The sequence below is a fragment of the Cebidichthys violaceus genome, unplaced genomic scaffold (genome assembly GCF_023349555.1).
Source record: "Cebidichthys violaceus isolate CVI_PGR_0920_01 unplaced genomic scaffold, fCebVio1.0.p SCAF_26, whole genome shotgun sequence".
Taxonomy (NCBI): domain Eukaryota; kingdom Metazoa; phylum Chordata; class Actinopteri; order Perciformes; family Stichaeidae; genus Cebidichthys; species Cebidichthys violaceus.
In genome coordinates, this window is record NW_027176439.1 from 5530737 (window position 1) to 5548169 (window position 17433).

At 44.5% G+C, this 17433-nt stretch overlaps 2 protein-coding genes across 7 annotated transcripts in view; one reads left to right on the top strand and one right to left on the bottom strand.

The window, feature by feature from the left end:
• naaladl1 (N-acetylated alpha-linked acidic dipeptidase like 1) overlaps nt 1–6068 on the top strand; it is a 38250-nt gene extending 32182 nt beyond the window's left edge. The window contains exons 5-19 of the mRNA XM_068720901.1: nt 807–999; nt 1189–1282; nt 1379–1483; nt 1776–1861; nt 1975–2094; nt 2171–2256; nt 2527–2590; nt 2850–2917; nt 3057–3148; nt 3608–3701; nt 3973–4054; nt 4297–4470; nt 4642–4729; nt 4843–4935; nt 5355–6068. Of these exons, the coding sequence (XP_068577002.1) occupies nt 807–999; nt 1189–1282; nt 1379–1483; nt 1776–1861; nt 1975–2094; nt 2171–2256; nt 2527–2590; nt 2850–2917; nt 3057–3148; nt 3608–3701; nt 3973–4054; nt 4297–4470; nt 4642–4729; nt 4843–4935; nt 5355–5532 (1617 nt within the window). The 3' untranslated portion in view covers nt 5533–6068. The remainder of the gene's footprint in view (nt 1–806; nt 1000–1188; nt 1283–1378; nt 1484–1775; nt 1862–1974; nt 2095–2170; nt 2257–2526; nt 2591–2849; nt 2918–3056; nt 3149–3607; nt 3702–3972; nt 4055–4296; nt 4471–4641; nt 4730–4842; nt 4936–5354) is intronic.
• Nucleotides 6069–8282: 2214 nt separating this feature from the next.
• atosb (atos homolog b) overlaps nt 8283–17433 on the bottom strand; it is a 23021-nt gene continuing 13870 nt past the window's right edge. For all 6 annotated transcript variants that reach the window (XM_068720909.1, XM_068720904.1, XM_068720906.1 and 3 more), the window contains 9 exons: nt 15777–15963; nt 15439–15640; nt 13774–15129; nt 11987–12045; nt 11612–11711; nt 10814–10972; nt 10291–10359; nt 9946–10151; nt 8283–9761 (listed from right to left, as the gene is read on the bottom strand). In XM_068720909.1, coding sequence (XP_068577010.1) covers nt 9608–9761; nt 9946–10151; nt 10291–10359; nt 10814–10972; nt 11612–11711; nt 11987–12045; nt 13774–14961 — 1935 coding nt within the window. In that variant the 5' untranslated portion in view covers nt 14962–15129; nt 15439–15640; nt 15777–15963 and the 3' untranslated portion in view covers nt 8283–9607. The remainder of the gene's footprint in view (nt 9762–9945; nt 10152–10290; nt 10360–10813; nt 10973–11611; nt 11712–11986; nt 12046–13773; nt 15130–15438; nt 15641–15776; nt 15964–17433) is intronic.

Below are 17433 nucleotides of genomic sequence, written 5' to 3' on the forward strand. Positions count from 1 at the left end.
CGCTGGATGTCACACTGTTAAGTTCCGACTGTGGAATCGAGTTACTGTTTTTCTTTCCGCTTTTTTTAATGTCTCGCTTTGTTTCACAGGAAAATTAGTCGTTTTTCTCTCTGCACCAACTGATGTCTTTTCGAGTTACTTATAAAGACAATCATTTAAAATGAGAAAATGAAGAATTAGCAGAGATGGAGGAACTTTAGTAGGTAAAAGTAGGTAAAAATGTCAATGACACTGTGAAGAAATACTCATGTATAATGCAAAAAGATAGTAATTGTACCAAATCACGATCAGCCAACGAGTAATTGAAGTATAAAACACCCTCGTAAGAAGGAGTCCACATGAAGGTCTCAGTCTCCTGCTTCACTTCAAGCTGCTCTCCCTCCTGACTGGTGCTCAGTTCCTCCTGTTCCTCTTTAATCTGTGGAGGATCTGGGTCCTCTTGGTCCAGACTGGATCTGCTGAATAGAGATCTGCTGGTCAGAGAGAACCTCCTCTTTACAGTTTGTATAGTTTATAGTGCACAAATCAGCAATCGACACCATATAAGTATGTATCGCCACGGGTTGAACCACTTCCTATCAGCTACAGGTTTGTTTGTTTGCCAGCAAAGGCCAAGATGAGTCAACTCTGAACACAAAAGACATATATGCATAAATGGCGAGCACAAAAATAAGGTTGGGTATATAGCACCGCAACGCTTCCATGTGGAAATGGCTGGTAAAATAAGCTTAATCAAAGGTGTAAAATCAACGAATCATGCTAATAAAATTGAGTTGTTAATAAAATGCCATGTGTGTCTCATGCAGGCCATCAATGCAGCACCCTACGGAGTCATTGGTGTGCTTGTCTACACAGACCCTTTGGACATCAACGATGGTCTCATGTCAGACACCAATGAGACGTATCCTCACTCCTGGTACATGCCGCCGTCTGGTGTGGAGAGAGGTTCTTTTAACACTCACTATGGAGACATGCTCACACCCTACCTGGCTGCCAAAGGTAACCAGTGACTTGTGTAAAAATGGTGCACAATGTTGCTTTTCTTTTTTTTTTATTGTGTGTTTAATCTACTGCTGCACGTCGACTCCAGTACAATCCAGGCAGGGACTTTTACAACAGCTTCCAAGATCCATACAAAGATAAAATCAGGTCTATAAATTCTTAAAAACATTATAAATTATTTTGCAGAGGAAACCTACCGAATTCCAGTCGAGAACATCACAGGGATCCCTCCCATTCCAATTCAACCAATCGGATTTGAGGATGCCTACAGGCTAATCTGGTTTGTGATGAGACAAATCTGCTTGCGGGATTAATACATTCCAAAATGGGTCGGTTATGAACTCATTCTGACTTGTTTTTCCAATGGTCATTTCAGTGAGCTAGGTGGAACAGCAGCTCCGGCTCCATGGCAGGGAGCATTCAACTGTACCTACAACTTTGGCGGTCCGGGGTTCAAACCAACATCTGCTTTCAGCAACAGGTTCAAATTCAGAAATTAGCTGCATTTAATGTTGATCTAGGATACGTATTAATGCACCTGAAAATAAACATCATCAAACTGTTCATTTTTACTTTACATATGATATCCGTTAAGGCTAAGGTTGACAAATTTATAATTTTCAATGACATGCTAGACTTTTTCAGCTCCCAGAGTAGAGAGTCAAATCAGTTTTTGTCTCCTGTTGGAGATGAAGCAGCAGTGTTGCAGTGGGACATCATGTTGTCTTCATTCCTTGTTACGTGATACTTCTGAATTTGAACCTCTTCTCCAGTGATGTGAAACTGGACATCTTCAACTATGCAGAGGTGAAGAACTCCTCCAATGTGATGGGAGTTATCAGAGGGAGTGTCGAGCCAGGTGAGACTGGAGACCAAAACAGCCATTTTATATCATCTACGTATTTGCAGCTTGTAATTACTCTGCTCTGTGTGTGTGTGTGTGTGTGTGTGTGTGTGTGTCCGTGTCCACAGACAGGTATGTGATCTATGGGAACCACAGGGACAGTTGGGTTCACGGTGCCATCGACCCGAGCAGTGGGACGTCGGTCATGCTGGAATTGACCAGAGTGCTGGGCAGGATGGTGAAGCAGGGTGAGGGCAGTTTCAGTGACAGATGAATTGTTCTGTTTATATTGCTGGATACAATTTGAATCTCTCTTGATTTTAGGCAAATGGAGGCCTCGCAGGTCCATCATCTTTGGAAGCTGGGGAGCGGAGGAGTTCGGCCTTATTGGGTCTGCAGAATACACTGAGGTGATTTGCCATTAATCCACCAAGCAATGTTCATGGCCAATAGTTTTGCTGATACAACCTCTCTTGGTCTGGTATGACCAGTAGCTAATGGTGGCTAATGTTAGCAAACTTTAGATGGACATTCCTGTATAACAAATATGTCATTTTTCTGGGTTGTTTACTCTTTACTTTGTTCAACTGTAACACAACATTTACCATTATTCCATTATTTGGATTTGCTTTTAAGTATTGCGAGTGACCATTATGACCGTGATCTTGTCTTTTCTCCAGGAATACTTCACCAAGCTCAGTGAGCGCACTGTTGCTTACATCAATGTGGATATAGCTGTTTTTGGTAAGAAACCCCTGCTGTACTGCCTGTCAGGAGTAAATATATCTAATGCCTTGTTATAGTCTTAGTAACTGGACAGATCCAGCCATTATATACAAATTTCCTACGAAAAATTTGCATATTTATTTACAATTTTGCTTGATTGATGAATGATTTTTCAGACTTCAGATCTTTGTAGGAATGTTCTTGACAACATATCTATATCTATATATATATATATATATATATATATACATGAAGACATTCATCTTCCACTCTGCAGCCAACGCCACTCTCAGGGCTTCTGGGATGCCATCACTACAGAACGTCATCTTCAAAGCCACAAAACAGGTGAGTGCTTTAAACAAAACCCCCAAAAAACGTACGTGTTAGTTAGTTTCTCTCCAGCATTTTAACTTGAAAATGAAAACAAAACAATTGTGCACACACCACCAGGAACCTGTCACATGAAAGTGCGTTTGTTCCCTAGGTCGATGCACCTGGACTGGACTCCACATCTGTGTACGACAACTGGATTCGATATGCCAACAGGACAAGCTCGGCCCATGGACCCATTCCCAAGTAATGAACGGTTACGCCTCTTTCATTTTACCACACCGTGCATTTCACCCGTTGTTGATCTAGTCCAAGCAGCTTTAACCATAATCTTTAGTGGATATAGTTTTTGACTTGTGATTGGACATTTGAAACAACAAGGTTAGCTGGTTAACTGTTCAAATCCTGGATCAGAGTGATTGAGAAACGTGAACCCACCTTGACTGTCTCTTCAGTAGAGAGCCTAATCGGAGGTAACTAGGCCCCTGATCGGCCAACAAAGGTATAGTGTGACTGCAGAGGTGTTAATGTGTGGATCTAGTTGTTTGCAGCTGAAAAGGAGCATGCATTCTCAACAACAGAATGCATAGGATACAAACACTCCTGCCTCATCAGATAAACCCACATTCTTCAGTTTTGTCTTTTTAAACACTCAACTAATCATTGCAGTGAAAATGAAAGATGCTTCTTGTCTTTGTTTGACAGGATGGGATACTTGTCAGGAGCAGGGAGTGATTACGCTGCCTTTGTGCACTACCTGGGAATCACTTCCATGGACATTTCGTACACATACGACAAGGTATGCGAGACTCGCTGCCTCTGACTTACTGAAATACATTTTTTTGTCAGTGTTGTATGTAAGTCGTAGAAACCTTGTATCAGACTGAAGCCAACACACAAAGGACTGAAAAGCAGACTCGGGACACAAGGCGGTGAATCAATAAGCGTGTTGAGCGTAGTGAAAGCCGTGTTTATTATCTTCATGCTGACATGAATTGAACTCTTCATTGGTTTAAAGACACAGTCCTCCTCCCTGCCGACTGGATTCATGGTTACTTTTCTTCACACAGAGTAAAACTAATGCTCGGATATACCCAGCGTACCACACGGCATACGACACCTTTGACTACGCTTCAAAGTTCATTGATCCTGGTGAGCAGTGATGTCCCATCATTGTTTTTTTCTGTCTCAGTACTACAGATTATGCTTTATTTTATGTTATATAATTAAAAAAATGTGGCATATTTCACAAAAAGCCTCGTATTTCTCAGGCAAACCGTTCCTACTCAGTTTTTCCATCTTATGTTGTCAAATTTGACAACAGGAAAGACAGCAGAACATTCACCAACAACGTGTCTTGTATAACATCACATGCTAGCGCTTCCTCCTCTCAGGGTTCATCAGTCACCAGGCCATTGCCAGGACAGCAGGAAATGTGCTGATCCGACTGGCTGACAGCCTGGTGTTGCCATTAAACTGCAGTGACTACGCAGAGATTCTGGAGGACTACCTCAACACAGCAGTCACCCTATATCAGCAGCAACTGCAAACTAAGGATATCTCCATGGGTAAGCACAGGAGCGGTAGAGATGCTTGAGTGCAGGTAAATTCATTTCATCTGGGTTTTATGTTTCCAAATGTGAACCTGACCTGACCTGAGATGGACAATGTTTCTGACATGAACCAGAACGGTCTATGTCTGAGGAAAGGCTGCACAGCTGACCTGTGTCTCGTTTCAGAACCGCTAAAAAACGCGGTGGCCAGCTTTCGCGGTGCAGCTACTCATTTGGACCAGGTGATTCGCAGTTCCGACCTGGCAAAAGAAACGTAAGAGCACAAACATGCATGTTATTATCTCCTTTGAAACGAATGCCGGGCCATCGCCTCTTCCTCTCTGTCTCTCTTCCATCGCCTCTTCCTCTCTGTCTTTCCTCTCTTAGACCACTGAAGGTCAGGAGGATCAACGACCAGCTCATGCTGCTGGACCGAGCCTTCTTGGACCCTCTGGCCTTCCCGGATAAATATGCATACAGGTAAGATGATGAGAGTCATGATCCCGGAGACACAATGAAAAAGGGTTCAAGTAAACAGCATGGGTGCTTTAAATCCTCATTGTGAGCATGCTCAAATGGCTGTGCCTAAAAAAAAAAAGAACAGTCTGACAGAGCTGCTTGCATCACTGATTCTCAGTGTTGTTACAAAGACACCTTCGCAATAAACTTTATTATTAATAAAGTTAATTTGTATTTATCTCACATGCTGCATTGTTGAGGGTTTGCAGAGCTCAGTTTCTTTTTTTTTCCTCTCTTTGACTTCCTCTTCCTCTCCTCTCCTCATGCCATGTTCAGGATACTCACAGTGATTTAACCGCCTCATTATGACTTAGCACATCTCAATTGTTCAGTTGCCTGTCATTCTTTTATCACTCTTTATTGCCCCGTAATTCACGCAGGCATGTCATCTGGGCCTCAAGTAGTGCCGGCAAGCAAACCTTCCCAGGTCTGGCGGACGCCTGCGCCAACGCTGAGTCATCAGGACAGACCGGCGACTGGAACAAAGTGCACCACCACCTGTCAGTCCTGAGCCAGGCCATCGCAGGCGCCGCCCACACACTGGTTGACGTCATATAGACGAAGAGGAGGAGGGAGCGAGGAACTGCACTCGCTGTGGGAAATTAAAAAATAAAATAAAAATAAGACGAGCACCTGCAGCCAACGAGCACTGATCAGCTCGGCCATGATGGGACTGTGGATGATATGAAGTGAGGGCATTTAGGAACCAATAAACAGTGACAGGAATGGTGAATTGAAATATTTTGAAACGATAAATCTTTTTTTATTACAGCTCTTAACCACTGGTAATACAGTTTTATTTGCATGTGTACACCAACTGTTCAAATGTGCTTTACACTACAGATCTAATGTACCTGTTGTTCCTGCAGATGCTACTTTCCACAGTGTGTGGACAACAGTCATTACAACAAGAACAATAATTAGGCAAAGAAAAGGCAAACGCAATTGAGACAATGGTCACTAATGACATAAGAGACACGAATATCCACCTCAGTAAAGACACAGAACAAGACATTATCTTACCTTGTCATGTTTTTATAAAAGAAGAAAAGCTTTCTTTGTTTTCTTTAGAAAATAAACGACCATCACTTCAATTTTTGGTTATGTTGGAGAAGTTTTCTGACTTATTTTCTTACATTTCAAAGATCAAACACAGCACATTTTTGCTCGAGCGAGAATGAGTCACATGACTTGCTATTTATTCAGACATTTCCATCATCTATGTGCCAAACTGTTATCTACGACAGGAGTAGTAAACAGCCATACCGCCGAGCCATCAGACCGTCTGGGAATGAGGAACGCAGACAGGCACTGCAGAGCTATTACAGCAGAATGATGCAATGCAAATTCACTGTGTTTATGATCCTTTATACAATGAATCGATCAAGAGCGTCCTCCAATGCACATATTCAGCATACAGAAGGATAAAGATTGTTGCAAAGGTTAGTCATATTGGGGATGAATGCTTATTTGCTACATTTGTCAAGGATATCTGGCAATTGTCACTTTTATATGGAAGTGTTCACAGCAACATGAGATGACTGTCAGAGCTCCAAAGAAGGTAAATCCTCTATTGAAGCTGCAAAATGAGCAAATCTTGAACAAACTAACTGCACCTCGTCAAAGATGTGCATGTTGTCTATAGGCCTGCTGCCCTCCTCCAGGCCTGGATGTGGAGCTGCAATACTGGCTCCTGCCACCTGGGGTCAGAAGATGCTTTGAGGCAATCCTATGGACCTAGTCAGCATTTGGGATTACCTTTGTCAATATCACAAAAAAATAAAAACTGAAGCGACAGTAGTGGCTACAAACCCAGTCAAATGGGCAATCTGGAAAAGTTAATTCATTTCACAGATCCATCTCACCAAAATAATGCTGTTAAGCCAAATGAAGAAGTGAAGGAAGAGAGAGAAAAAGGCTACAGAGAGAGATGGGAAAGAAGAAGAAGAAGTGTGAAACCCATATAAGACTACATGGGTTCTTCTCTACGGTCTTTCCTGCTCAGGCTCTCCTGTAAACACAGGTCTGTCAGGGACTGTTGGTTCCATCCAGCCGCCTCCTCTCTGCTTAAAGTCTAGTGTAAGTCACACCCATCGGAGCCCTTCCAGCCGCTGCAAGGAACTCAACTCGGAGGTATCGCTGGTTTGTTTTAAATAACACTGTGTGGGCTGATCTATTCTGATCCTTTATTCTCCTAAAAACAACACAAGACATTTAACGGAGCTCCAGAGACAAGGACATGCGCTGCAGACACCAGTTGACAAGCAGAGATCTTATATGAAATCTGCTTTGTTTTGTGATTTGGTCTACCCAAAAAAAACCATCCTGGAAACCATCTTTTGGATGTTGCACAAACTACAATGGCCGCATTAGTTCAGGACCAAGCTGTAATCCATATTTTAGTGCATTGCAGGAACGACTGGCCGTTGAGACATATATAGACGTTCCTCTGTATTTTTAGCTGGGGAATATTTACAGAGGATGGATTCTTTTTTTTTTTTCCCCAGCAGTGCTGTATTTGACATTCACACAGTTTGACATTTATATTTTTTGCAGAACTGCCCAGAACAACCAAAGTCTGTCTGTTCATTGCCACCGAGCAGTTTCAGTGGGGCAGTGTAAGCCGGGGGAGGAAGCGCTTCATAGCTCAAAGGTTCCTCTCTTGCAGATTTCCAAACAATCTGCAAGAATAGAAATTGAGCCGACAGTTCTCAGGCTTCCTTTTGTGACCAGCTGCTTTATTTGAGTGTGTTATATGTGGTTATATGTGGTATGAACAATGGCCTGACTGTATGTCTCTAACCTGCTTTTATCAAAAAGGTAAATACTGTAAATAAGCAACTTATTTCAGCTTGATAAGACATCGCTTTCTTGTGAACTGATCTTGTTATTGACGGCGCTTTTCCACGCAGATAATTCTCAAATGTTGCACATTGGAACTAAAATATTGACGTACAACATATTTCAGGTTTGTCTCAAGTCGGGTGGAAGTAGAATAGCCTGTTGACACGTACAGTAAGTATTTATCGGACTCATAGTTTTGAATAAGACTCTGGATTAGGGCCACGCCACCGATTTAACATATGAAGTCCAGTTTAGTTGTGGAGTGGTGTCATCAGGCGTGAGACTTTTTAGTCAAATATGTAACAGAAAGCCTGCATTGGATACTGGGGGTGTGGAGTTTAAAAGACCTTTATCAGGCACAGAGTCTAATTAAAGACACGTTTAAATTGCATTGTGGGAAGTGTAGGGAGGAATTAGGATTTCCACGATGTCTGTCAATCAAAAACAACAACAAAGACAGGTGCTACTCGCCAGTCGCAGAGTTTATTCTTTTAAATATACATAGACTTTTTCCCCATATTAAATACCCCGCCACCCTTCCCTCCCGCATCGTCCCTCCCTCCTCCCATCTCTAATTCTCACTTTCTCTGTTCCCCCCTCCAGAGAGAAAGCTCGTCCGGCTGAAAAAACACACTCTACTTTGTGCAGCATATTGCTTATTAAGACATTTGCGAAAACATAAATTAAAAATACTACAGCTTGTTCATTTTTAATTTTTTTTCATTTTCTGTCTCAACATCAGACTGCTCTGAACAGAATCTAAAAAAAAAAATTAAAAAAAAAGGAAAAAATTTAAAAAAAGAAAACAGCACAGTGTCCCTCAGTCTGACTACATAACATTAACTGGATTCCCCTGTTTTTCATGACATGGTTCGACCCTCCCAACTTGAAGTGCACACAGTGGTCTGTACCATGTAGGTGAAATGGTAAGAAGAGAAATGTATTCTTCAACAAGTGTCCTGAGTTTGGTCAAATCATGTCAGTGTTTTAGATCATATGTCGAGTGATAAGACAATCCGATCAAGATGGCTGGTTCCATTTCAGCCTTCGCTTTCACTAGTGTTTGTGTCTCTGCTCATCTCCTCTCTGCTGGGCAGAAAGTGTGCGAGTGGGGGAGAAGTGGAGGGGAGGGGAGGGGGGGGGGACAATCAGGGACATGCTTTTTGTTTTTGTGGCCTTTTCGTCAAATTTCAATGATTGGTCCGATGGAGCTGCAGGCAGAGTGAAGGACAGTGTGATACGGCACTAGAGGAAAATTCAGGTGTTTAAGTCACAAGGCATGCATGTTAACACTGAACTCAGAGAGTCACCACCAGAAGTGTTTCAGCTGTGACGTGCGTAGGATGTGCTGTGTGTGTGTGTGTGTGTGTGTGTGTGTGTGTGTGTTGGATTTTGTGCAATTCTTTTTTTTTTGTACAGATTAAAGTGTAGTAAAAGTCCTGCTTTTGACTGCGTGTGTGCTGAACTGCAACGCTGAAACTCTTTCTCATTTTCAATGAATGGAAGTTACAAGGAATGCCATGTTTGGTTAGTTACATTTTCCATCACCAGTTTGACTGTCTGGAATCTTCAGTGGAGAATAACAGCATGAAAAGGAGCACATTTACTACAACACTGTATCATATGTGCATGTGTGTCTTGTGTGCATGTGGCGTGTCTCATCAAGTCTTATCAAGTTTTGTGTCCATCATTCTGGCAGTCTGTCTGTCTGTCTCTCCCTCCCTCCTCTTTAGGAAGCACAGGAGGGGCTGCATTGGCGTTGGGGGGGGGTCAAAGGGTCAAGCTGGGGTCACACGCGGGGGGAGTATTTTGGGTTTCTTGGCACCTCGGTGAAAGATTTCAGCTCATAAGGGATCCCTGTGTCCACTTCGATGGATTTGCGGGAGAATAGCAGCCGGATATCATTGTGCAAGTAGATCTTCCCAGATTTGGAGCTCTGGAATCTGAGAAAGCCAGAACCACAAACACAAACGTGTTAGCAAAACACTTGCTAACTATGACTTTCATGTTGTTCGTGTAATCCAACGGTACTTTTCCAGACATCTCGACACGGGCTAGTCATTTTGAGTCAAGGGTTAACAGAACTACAGGTATAAAAAGCAATGCAAACGCTTGAACACGTCATACCTGAGATGCATCAGGTAGCAGAGAATCTTCTTCCTGTCTGGCACTCTGCCCCCTGGAGGCGCCTCGTCCTTCCCCTCCACCCCCTCCTCGACGGGCACCAAGAAGATACGGTGGCGCAGGAAGGTCATGTGATTAACGGGCATGTCGCCGAAGTTGTAGGTCACCAGGAACATCTTCACCACAGTTTTGTTGGGATTAAATAAGGTCTGAGAACAGATGTCAGTGGTTTTAAAGAGGTCATTAGTCTCATCATATCAAACATCGCGGTAACACAAATGAGATGGAGGCAACCTGAGTTTATCCGAGCAAAGAATGAGAGGAGGATGAAATAATAGACCAACTGACCACTTGAATGGTCCCTGCTTTGGGTATGCTGTATCCTTTCTTTCCAAGAGGCTCGAGAGAGATCACCCCCTGTGAGGGAGAGACACAGAGACACAGAGACACAGAGACACAGAGACACAGCACTGATTACATGTCTTCACTCCCTGTAATTGCACAATAACACATTCCTTTGCACATTTGAATAGCTGTCAACTTCAGGATCTGAGTGTAGAAGAAATGAGCGAAAAATGTAAACTTTTAGGGACCAGCAGTATGACAGCAGTATTACAACAGTAATTTAAAATTGTTGGTTTGATCCACATAAAACACATAAATCCAATTCCTCATCAAAACCACTAAATGCACAGAAAAACTAAAATCCAACACGAAAGCAGACTAAATCTAAAATAACTCCACCGTGCTGTGGTTACAAAGGCAGCTACATAGAATATTGAAGACAAATTTCATACACAACAAAGTCAAACGTCTTGAAGAGAGACACACACACACACACACACACACACACACACACACACACACTGACCAGGAAGGGTGAGGGTGCGCTGTGCTCTGAGATGTCGTAGTATGTAACCTGCACCGGCAGGGTGACGTGTTGTGGACAATAAGAGCCGCTAGCACCAATCTCCGCCGTGAAGCCCTCGATCCGTCCTGACGGGGAGAATCGTCCCTTCAGGATGGACTCCTGGAACACACGAGAGAAGGGAGTACACAGTCGTAAAACTCTTTATGCAGTAAAACACAAGCTTCATTAAATACTTGAGTATTTACTGCAGCGCACTCTTGAGTCAAGTTTGGCCAAAGAATTTGAAAACAACCTTGGACTGTGAAATCCATAAAAATGTTTTTATTAAAACCAAAAGGAGTGTTTGGCGCAGTGATAAAATATGCATCTGCTGGCCAACAACAATGTGAGCCAAGAGGAGGCTGTTTTAAAAGCATGAAATCATGAACTAACATGATTATAATCTTAGTTAATGTTATATAACTGTTTTTAATGCCAATATATTGTGATCCTCCATCCTAAAATGATCCACACAAAGGAGTAAAGCAAGTATCATAGATATGTTAACCACGTCATTTTGGCATTAACTTATTTTCTGCATTTACTTTCAGTCCTTATAATCCTCCGATTAGCTCCACCCTCTCATGTCACTTCTGGTTCCAAAAAGCCAAAGCGGCGACTGCCAGAAACCAAGATGGTGACGCCCAGATGCTGAACACGAGGCTTGAAAACGGCAGTCCACAAACCAATGGGTGACACGTCCGTTTCTTACATACAATCTATGCTCGCTTCTCCTGAACTTATTCAAATAATGCGCACCTCAAAGTTGCCGAGTAGGGATCTGCTGATGGAAGATGAGGGCCAACTGGAACGTGTGGAGCGGCCGGTGTCTGTGTGTCTGCCGCTGCGCAGCTGCCGACTGAATATGAACACAAAAACACGCAAAACAGACCGTTGGTTAAGATCACATTCATTTCGTCTCCGAGTGTCCGAGGATTCAAGAACAGACAAAAAAAACAACCTTACATTTAGAATAACATACAACCTACGCTATCTCATCTACACGCGTGTGCATGTTCCTGACCTTTAAGCACGCACATGCTGAAGTTTAAATACCGTTTTCTTAATCCCTTTTCATGTTGGTAATTGTAATTGAATTATAGAACTTTGCTGGAAACATAACGAAGCGCTCACCTTTTCAGCCGCAGCCCACTTTTAAGCCGTCTTCCTGATCTTGTGCAGTCTGTGGGCGTCTGTACAAAGAGAGGACGCAAGAAGAATCGAGAAATTAGGAGTCGTTTTTTGAATATTCTGATTCGTGTCAGCCCTTAGCTATTCACGAATAAGTAACTGGCTTGAAATGCTAAAGAACTAAAAGGTTTTCAATACATACATATAAAATAGGACACTCAAACAAAGACTGAATGGACGTAGCGTTTCTGTGAGAGTCATTTATATGTAATAGTATATTTCAGTTGTCCTCTTACTTACTGAACACTGACTTTTGGTTGTGGCGTCACACGCATAAACATTCCCCATGTCCAGGCTGCCGTTCATCGTAAAGGCCACCCAGGTGTCAGAAGGCTCCTCAGTACCCAGACCTATGCTACCTGCTAGCCATTTGCCCACAGCAAACCTGTCACTCATGGTTAGCTTATTGGTATTAGCCAAGCCGTGGTCACACTGGCTCTCCACAGAGCTCGGAGCTCTTTGTCAGCTTGTCGTCTCATCGTCACACTCGACCAGAACCACAGACGGCATTTTAGAATATCCTCCTGTCTCCCCCTTTTCTGTGCCTCTTAAATATCTTTTTGCTAACCTGCGTTTACTGAAATATCACCTGTGACCGTTTAGCCTCGCTTCCATTCCTTTCACTTTCCTCTCTGTTCGTAAGTTGGGTCCACAAGTCTTCCTTACACCTGTTTCTCTCTGGGCTTCCCACACACACATACTCTCAACACCTCTAGTCACAATGAGCACACCGCTGTATGAAACCTAACTATTGAAACCTATTGTCACCATTGGCATACTCCCATCCCACAAACACACACACACACACACACACACACACACACACACTCAAAGCTTTCTCTGGCCCCCCAATGTTAAAAAATTAACTTCCAGAACCATTTTTTAAGCAGGAACTATGTACATGTGTGTGTGTGTGTGTGTGTGTGTGTGTGTGTGTGTGTGTGTGTGTGTGTGTGTGAGAGAGACACGGCACACTCATGTGGGGGAACAATGGACCCTCTCTCAATGGGCTTTATTCTCGAGCTACTCGGCCTGTTCCAGCATGGCGTGATAATGAGCCTCCCATCACTTCACTCTTTCACGTTTACTCGTTCTCTTAGTTTCTTTTTATTTACGACTTGGCCTCTTTTCCAGGACTGTCAAGGCTCACAGATGTCTTACCATCAACCACCGACTTTGAACGGCCATTCCTTGTTCTGTATTCAAAGCCTCTGCACACGGTAGTACAAACGTTTTTGGTCTAAAAGAATGATATTTGCATGCAAATGTGCACATGCTGTTTTTTGATATATGCTGCCATAAAGTCACCTAAAGCTTCATTAAAAAACCCCAACAACAACAACAACAACAACAACTGTATTCCTCAACTCTAACTTGCTTCATTCAAGTACTTTAAGATATAACAAATTCTACAATCAGAGGAATATTTTGTTTCATTTATATATTTAAGACTTTTGCACTTTCTAAGAGCTAACTGCCTTTCTGTAATGTTAAATTCTGCATCTTCTTTGACCGCAACTGATCAGTTTACCACCGTACATCGTGTGCTAAGCTAGCTTGTGAAGTAGCTACTCGTACACCAAAGGGTGCTACTGTCTAGTAATTACAGTCGAGTTGCACAACAGCTGACATTAGCTATTAGCTAGGATAGTATTTGGAACTGTAGGCTGATGCAGTTGATTTGGTGAATTAAATGACTCAAAAGAAAATGAATATGTGAGTGTACTGACCTTAGGCCGGTCCCATGCAGAGGGCAGCAGGTGGTTCCAGTAAGGGGCAGCTTTAGCATCAGTGCTGCGACATGAGGCCGGGCCAAGTCCCGGAGCCAGCAATGACAGCCTGCTCCTCTTGGATGTGGAGGGGCCCTCGTCTTCGGAGCAGGACTCCCCTGTGTCGCTCGGGGACAACAGACGCTTTTTGGCCGGCCAGTGGCCTCCAGAGGACAGACGGTGGCCATTACTGCTTGGAGTTTTCTCCCAGGAAGCCAGGCCATTGGAGGATGAGGAGGCAGCCTGGGTGGCACTTCGCTCAGGTGGGGAGGATTCAAGTCCAACTTCCCATTCGGTGGCCTCCCCTGGCTCCTGCAGTTCTGTGTGGTGTGGCGGGGAGAAGGGGCCTGGAGGGCTGGTGGGACTGGCAGGGTTGGGAGTCTCATACATGGCCATTTCATATAAGTGAGGGCTGGGCTGGCCTCCAGATGAGCCGTTGCCACAGCTCTCACTTGCAGGACTACCTAGTGAGTAGGTGGGTGTGTGGCCCCCGTTAGGTGGCTCAGTCCTGGCTGAGTTACCGAGGGAATGGCCCTGGTCAATGAGATGTCCATGCGGGTCACACATTGGGGGTGATTTAGGCGAGAGTGGCGCAAAAACATCAGGAACGGGCCTGTCATGATTGTGCTGAGTTGGGCGTCGGGAGGGGTTGTGGCTTGGTGAGAGGGGTGGAGATCTGGGTGACAGTCCCCCCTCAGAGTCTCTGTGCTCTATCTGTGTGCAAGAGTATACAGAACCAGGCCCACCAGGGCCCATCGCTAAACCCAACCCAACACCTTGAGCTGGGGCCGGCCCACACAGCACCCCTCCCTCCAACGCCTCATTGTCTGCGAAGTCCTCCAAGTGGGGGCGCTTATGAGTCAATTGTGGCTCCTCTAGCCCCCTCTTCACGCCCGACCGGACAGGCCTCTGTTGGGTATCAGTGTGGGTTTCTGTGGAGGTAGAAAATCCCCCTAACTGGGAGAAAATGGAGAGCTGGTAGACCTTTTGGAGGCGCAGCTCCTCCTGGCCAAAGTGCCTGGGCGCCCCCGGCCTGACACCAGGGTCTAGGCCCTGTGTTGGGGCCGTAGGTGGAGGCAGGTCCCCCTCCTGGGCTGGAAGCTCTAATGGAGCCTTTTTGTGGGCTAACTCCACGTGAATGTGACGCATGGTTTCTCAGCTGGAGGACAAGAGTCTTGACTAACTTGCAACCGGGTCAAGTAGGACCTCACAAGTGCCAGTAGGCAATGGAAGATGTTACACGGGAATAGGAAGTCCTACACTTCCTGTTGGGGTGTTGTCAAGCAGTGTGAAGTAGGAAGCTGAGCCGCACAGCATCTGAAAGGAACAAAACACTGAATTACTACACAGGAGAGATTTCAATGAAGAAATCTATAATGACTGTATGGGTGATGGAAAGCATAAAATAGCTTAATAAAGTTCAAAGGAAAGAAGGCGTTGGGCCTTTCTAAGCTGTCGACAATGATGTGAGAACATTTATTGATATCTGCCATTTAGGGTATTTGACTTCTGAACTTATCTTTGTTAAATTTAGCTACATCTTTAAATAGAACAAATGCATCTCATACGGTGTGCAGGTTTTTTCCGGTCATTAGATTGAGACAATGCCCGGGATCGGCATCTCACCTCTGTGCCCGTCCTTGTCCAATTCTGCCCGTGTGGACAACCTGCATCTGGCACAACATTTGGAGGTTGTGTGTAAAATGGTCTGCTAAAGAAATCCGTTCATCTCCATGGCAGCTGCCATCAAACGCCGCCAACATCCCAAGATAGGTAATCAGGAAACGGCAAGGACTGGAGTGGAGGAGGTGAGCACAAAAACTACAACCTGGGGAGGAATAAAGAGGTGGAAAATATAGTGAACCTACACCATGGTACACTTGATAATACAACCAGTCCGTCAACACTTAATTGCATTGTGTTTGTTTGCTCAATAAGGACAAGGCCTGAAGGCTCAAACGTACCGCATGGGCAGAGTGTCAGTAATGCAGGAAGCTCTTGAGGAGAAATGTCTCTGAACTGAAATTGGAAAGAACTCTATCGGGGCTCCCTCTGTGGTTGGCCGATAGCCAGGCACGCCCTCCTTCGTCCCCTGGGCGTGGGGTGTGGCACGTCTGTGGCGTCATGACAGCGTCATTCCCTCCAGAATCCCTGAGGAAACAGAACGATGTAGAAAATGCCGAATGGCAGTTAGTTTAAAAGGACTTTACCACTAACGGTCATTAAGATGAGACTATTCACACAGAAACACACAGTCGTCCTCATACCTGTGCATACTTGAACAGACATGCACTGTAGTAGACAAAGACACGGGTATTGTGCAAACAGGGCGAGTTAGGAAGTCAACATTTAAGGCTGACTGACTTGAGGAATATTACTCTCATTCTCTTTCAATTCAAATGTTCAGGACAAAAACCCGAACACTTCGGGTTGATCATCAAAAATGAAGGAAGGAGCCACTCGTGGAACAGAGAGTCGATGTTTCCAGTTCAAGTTTGGCACCAAACGGTGCTCGGCAAAAGTGGAGCGGGCCGTTGCCCGACCCACTTGGACCAGAACTTGGGAATGTCGGGTGGGTTGTAGGGGGGGGGGGTGTCGTCACAGTGAGCCGTCGCCGTGGCAACCAGTAGCCCAAGGATAACGGCTCCTTTGTGCTCGGCCACAAAGAGGGAGAAAGAGAAGCAGAGCTATAGAGAGGGGGGAGCTGGGTGTGTGAGTGTGTGTGTGTGTGGGGGGGGGGGGGGGGGGGGGGGCTGGCAAAGATGCTCCTCCAAGAAAATAGCCATCAAAATGGCCGTCCTCCATGAGGTGTGTACAGCCAGCCGAACATCTCAACACACTGAGATAACAGGCCTGAAGCAGGCAACAAACACATTCCAGTGACTTCATCCAAAGCTTGAAATGTAAATTGGGACAATTGAAGTAGTTTTTAAAATAGCCAAGAAAGGTGATCTTACTAAGACCCCGCTGGCACCCATACAAAGCAGTAGAGAAGAGGTTCCCAGTCAGACCTACATCACAGCACACGGTTACTTCACGTTCTAGTGTTTCCTTCTGAATCATCATGACGAGATTCATCATCGAGACAGAAGTGATGACACTTGCCTGAAGATCAAGCAAGAGGAAAGAGAGAAAAGGAAACGTAGATGACGAGAGTCGTTCATAGGTATTTTCCACTAAACTGAAAACACACCTGAAATGAATCCACTGATGCAACTGTGAGGGATGTTGAATAAAAACAAAACAGAATTCCTCCACAGATATGTAATGCTTAAACCAGCCACTGCATTACTTACCTAGCTGCACTCTAGGTGACCTGCAGCAGATGTTTAAATCACGTTGCTGAAAAACGGGGTTTAAATAAATGAGCACGTATCAGATCTTTCTTTTAGCAGATTCTCTATTCTGTCGGGAGTCTTCAACTTCAACCACACGGGAGGGATCATCCGTCAAAGATGACACCATAATGAGAGGGATCCGGACAGAGGGACATAACAGAGGAAGTAGAGAGAGATTGACCCCCCCCCCCCCCCCCTCCCTTTACATAATAACCTGATTATACTCAACTGCAGTGTGTTATCAGGTAAGATGCTCACCTATCACTGCAAACAAAGACTTGCA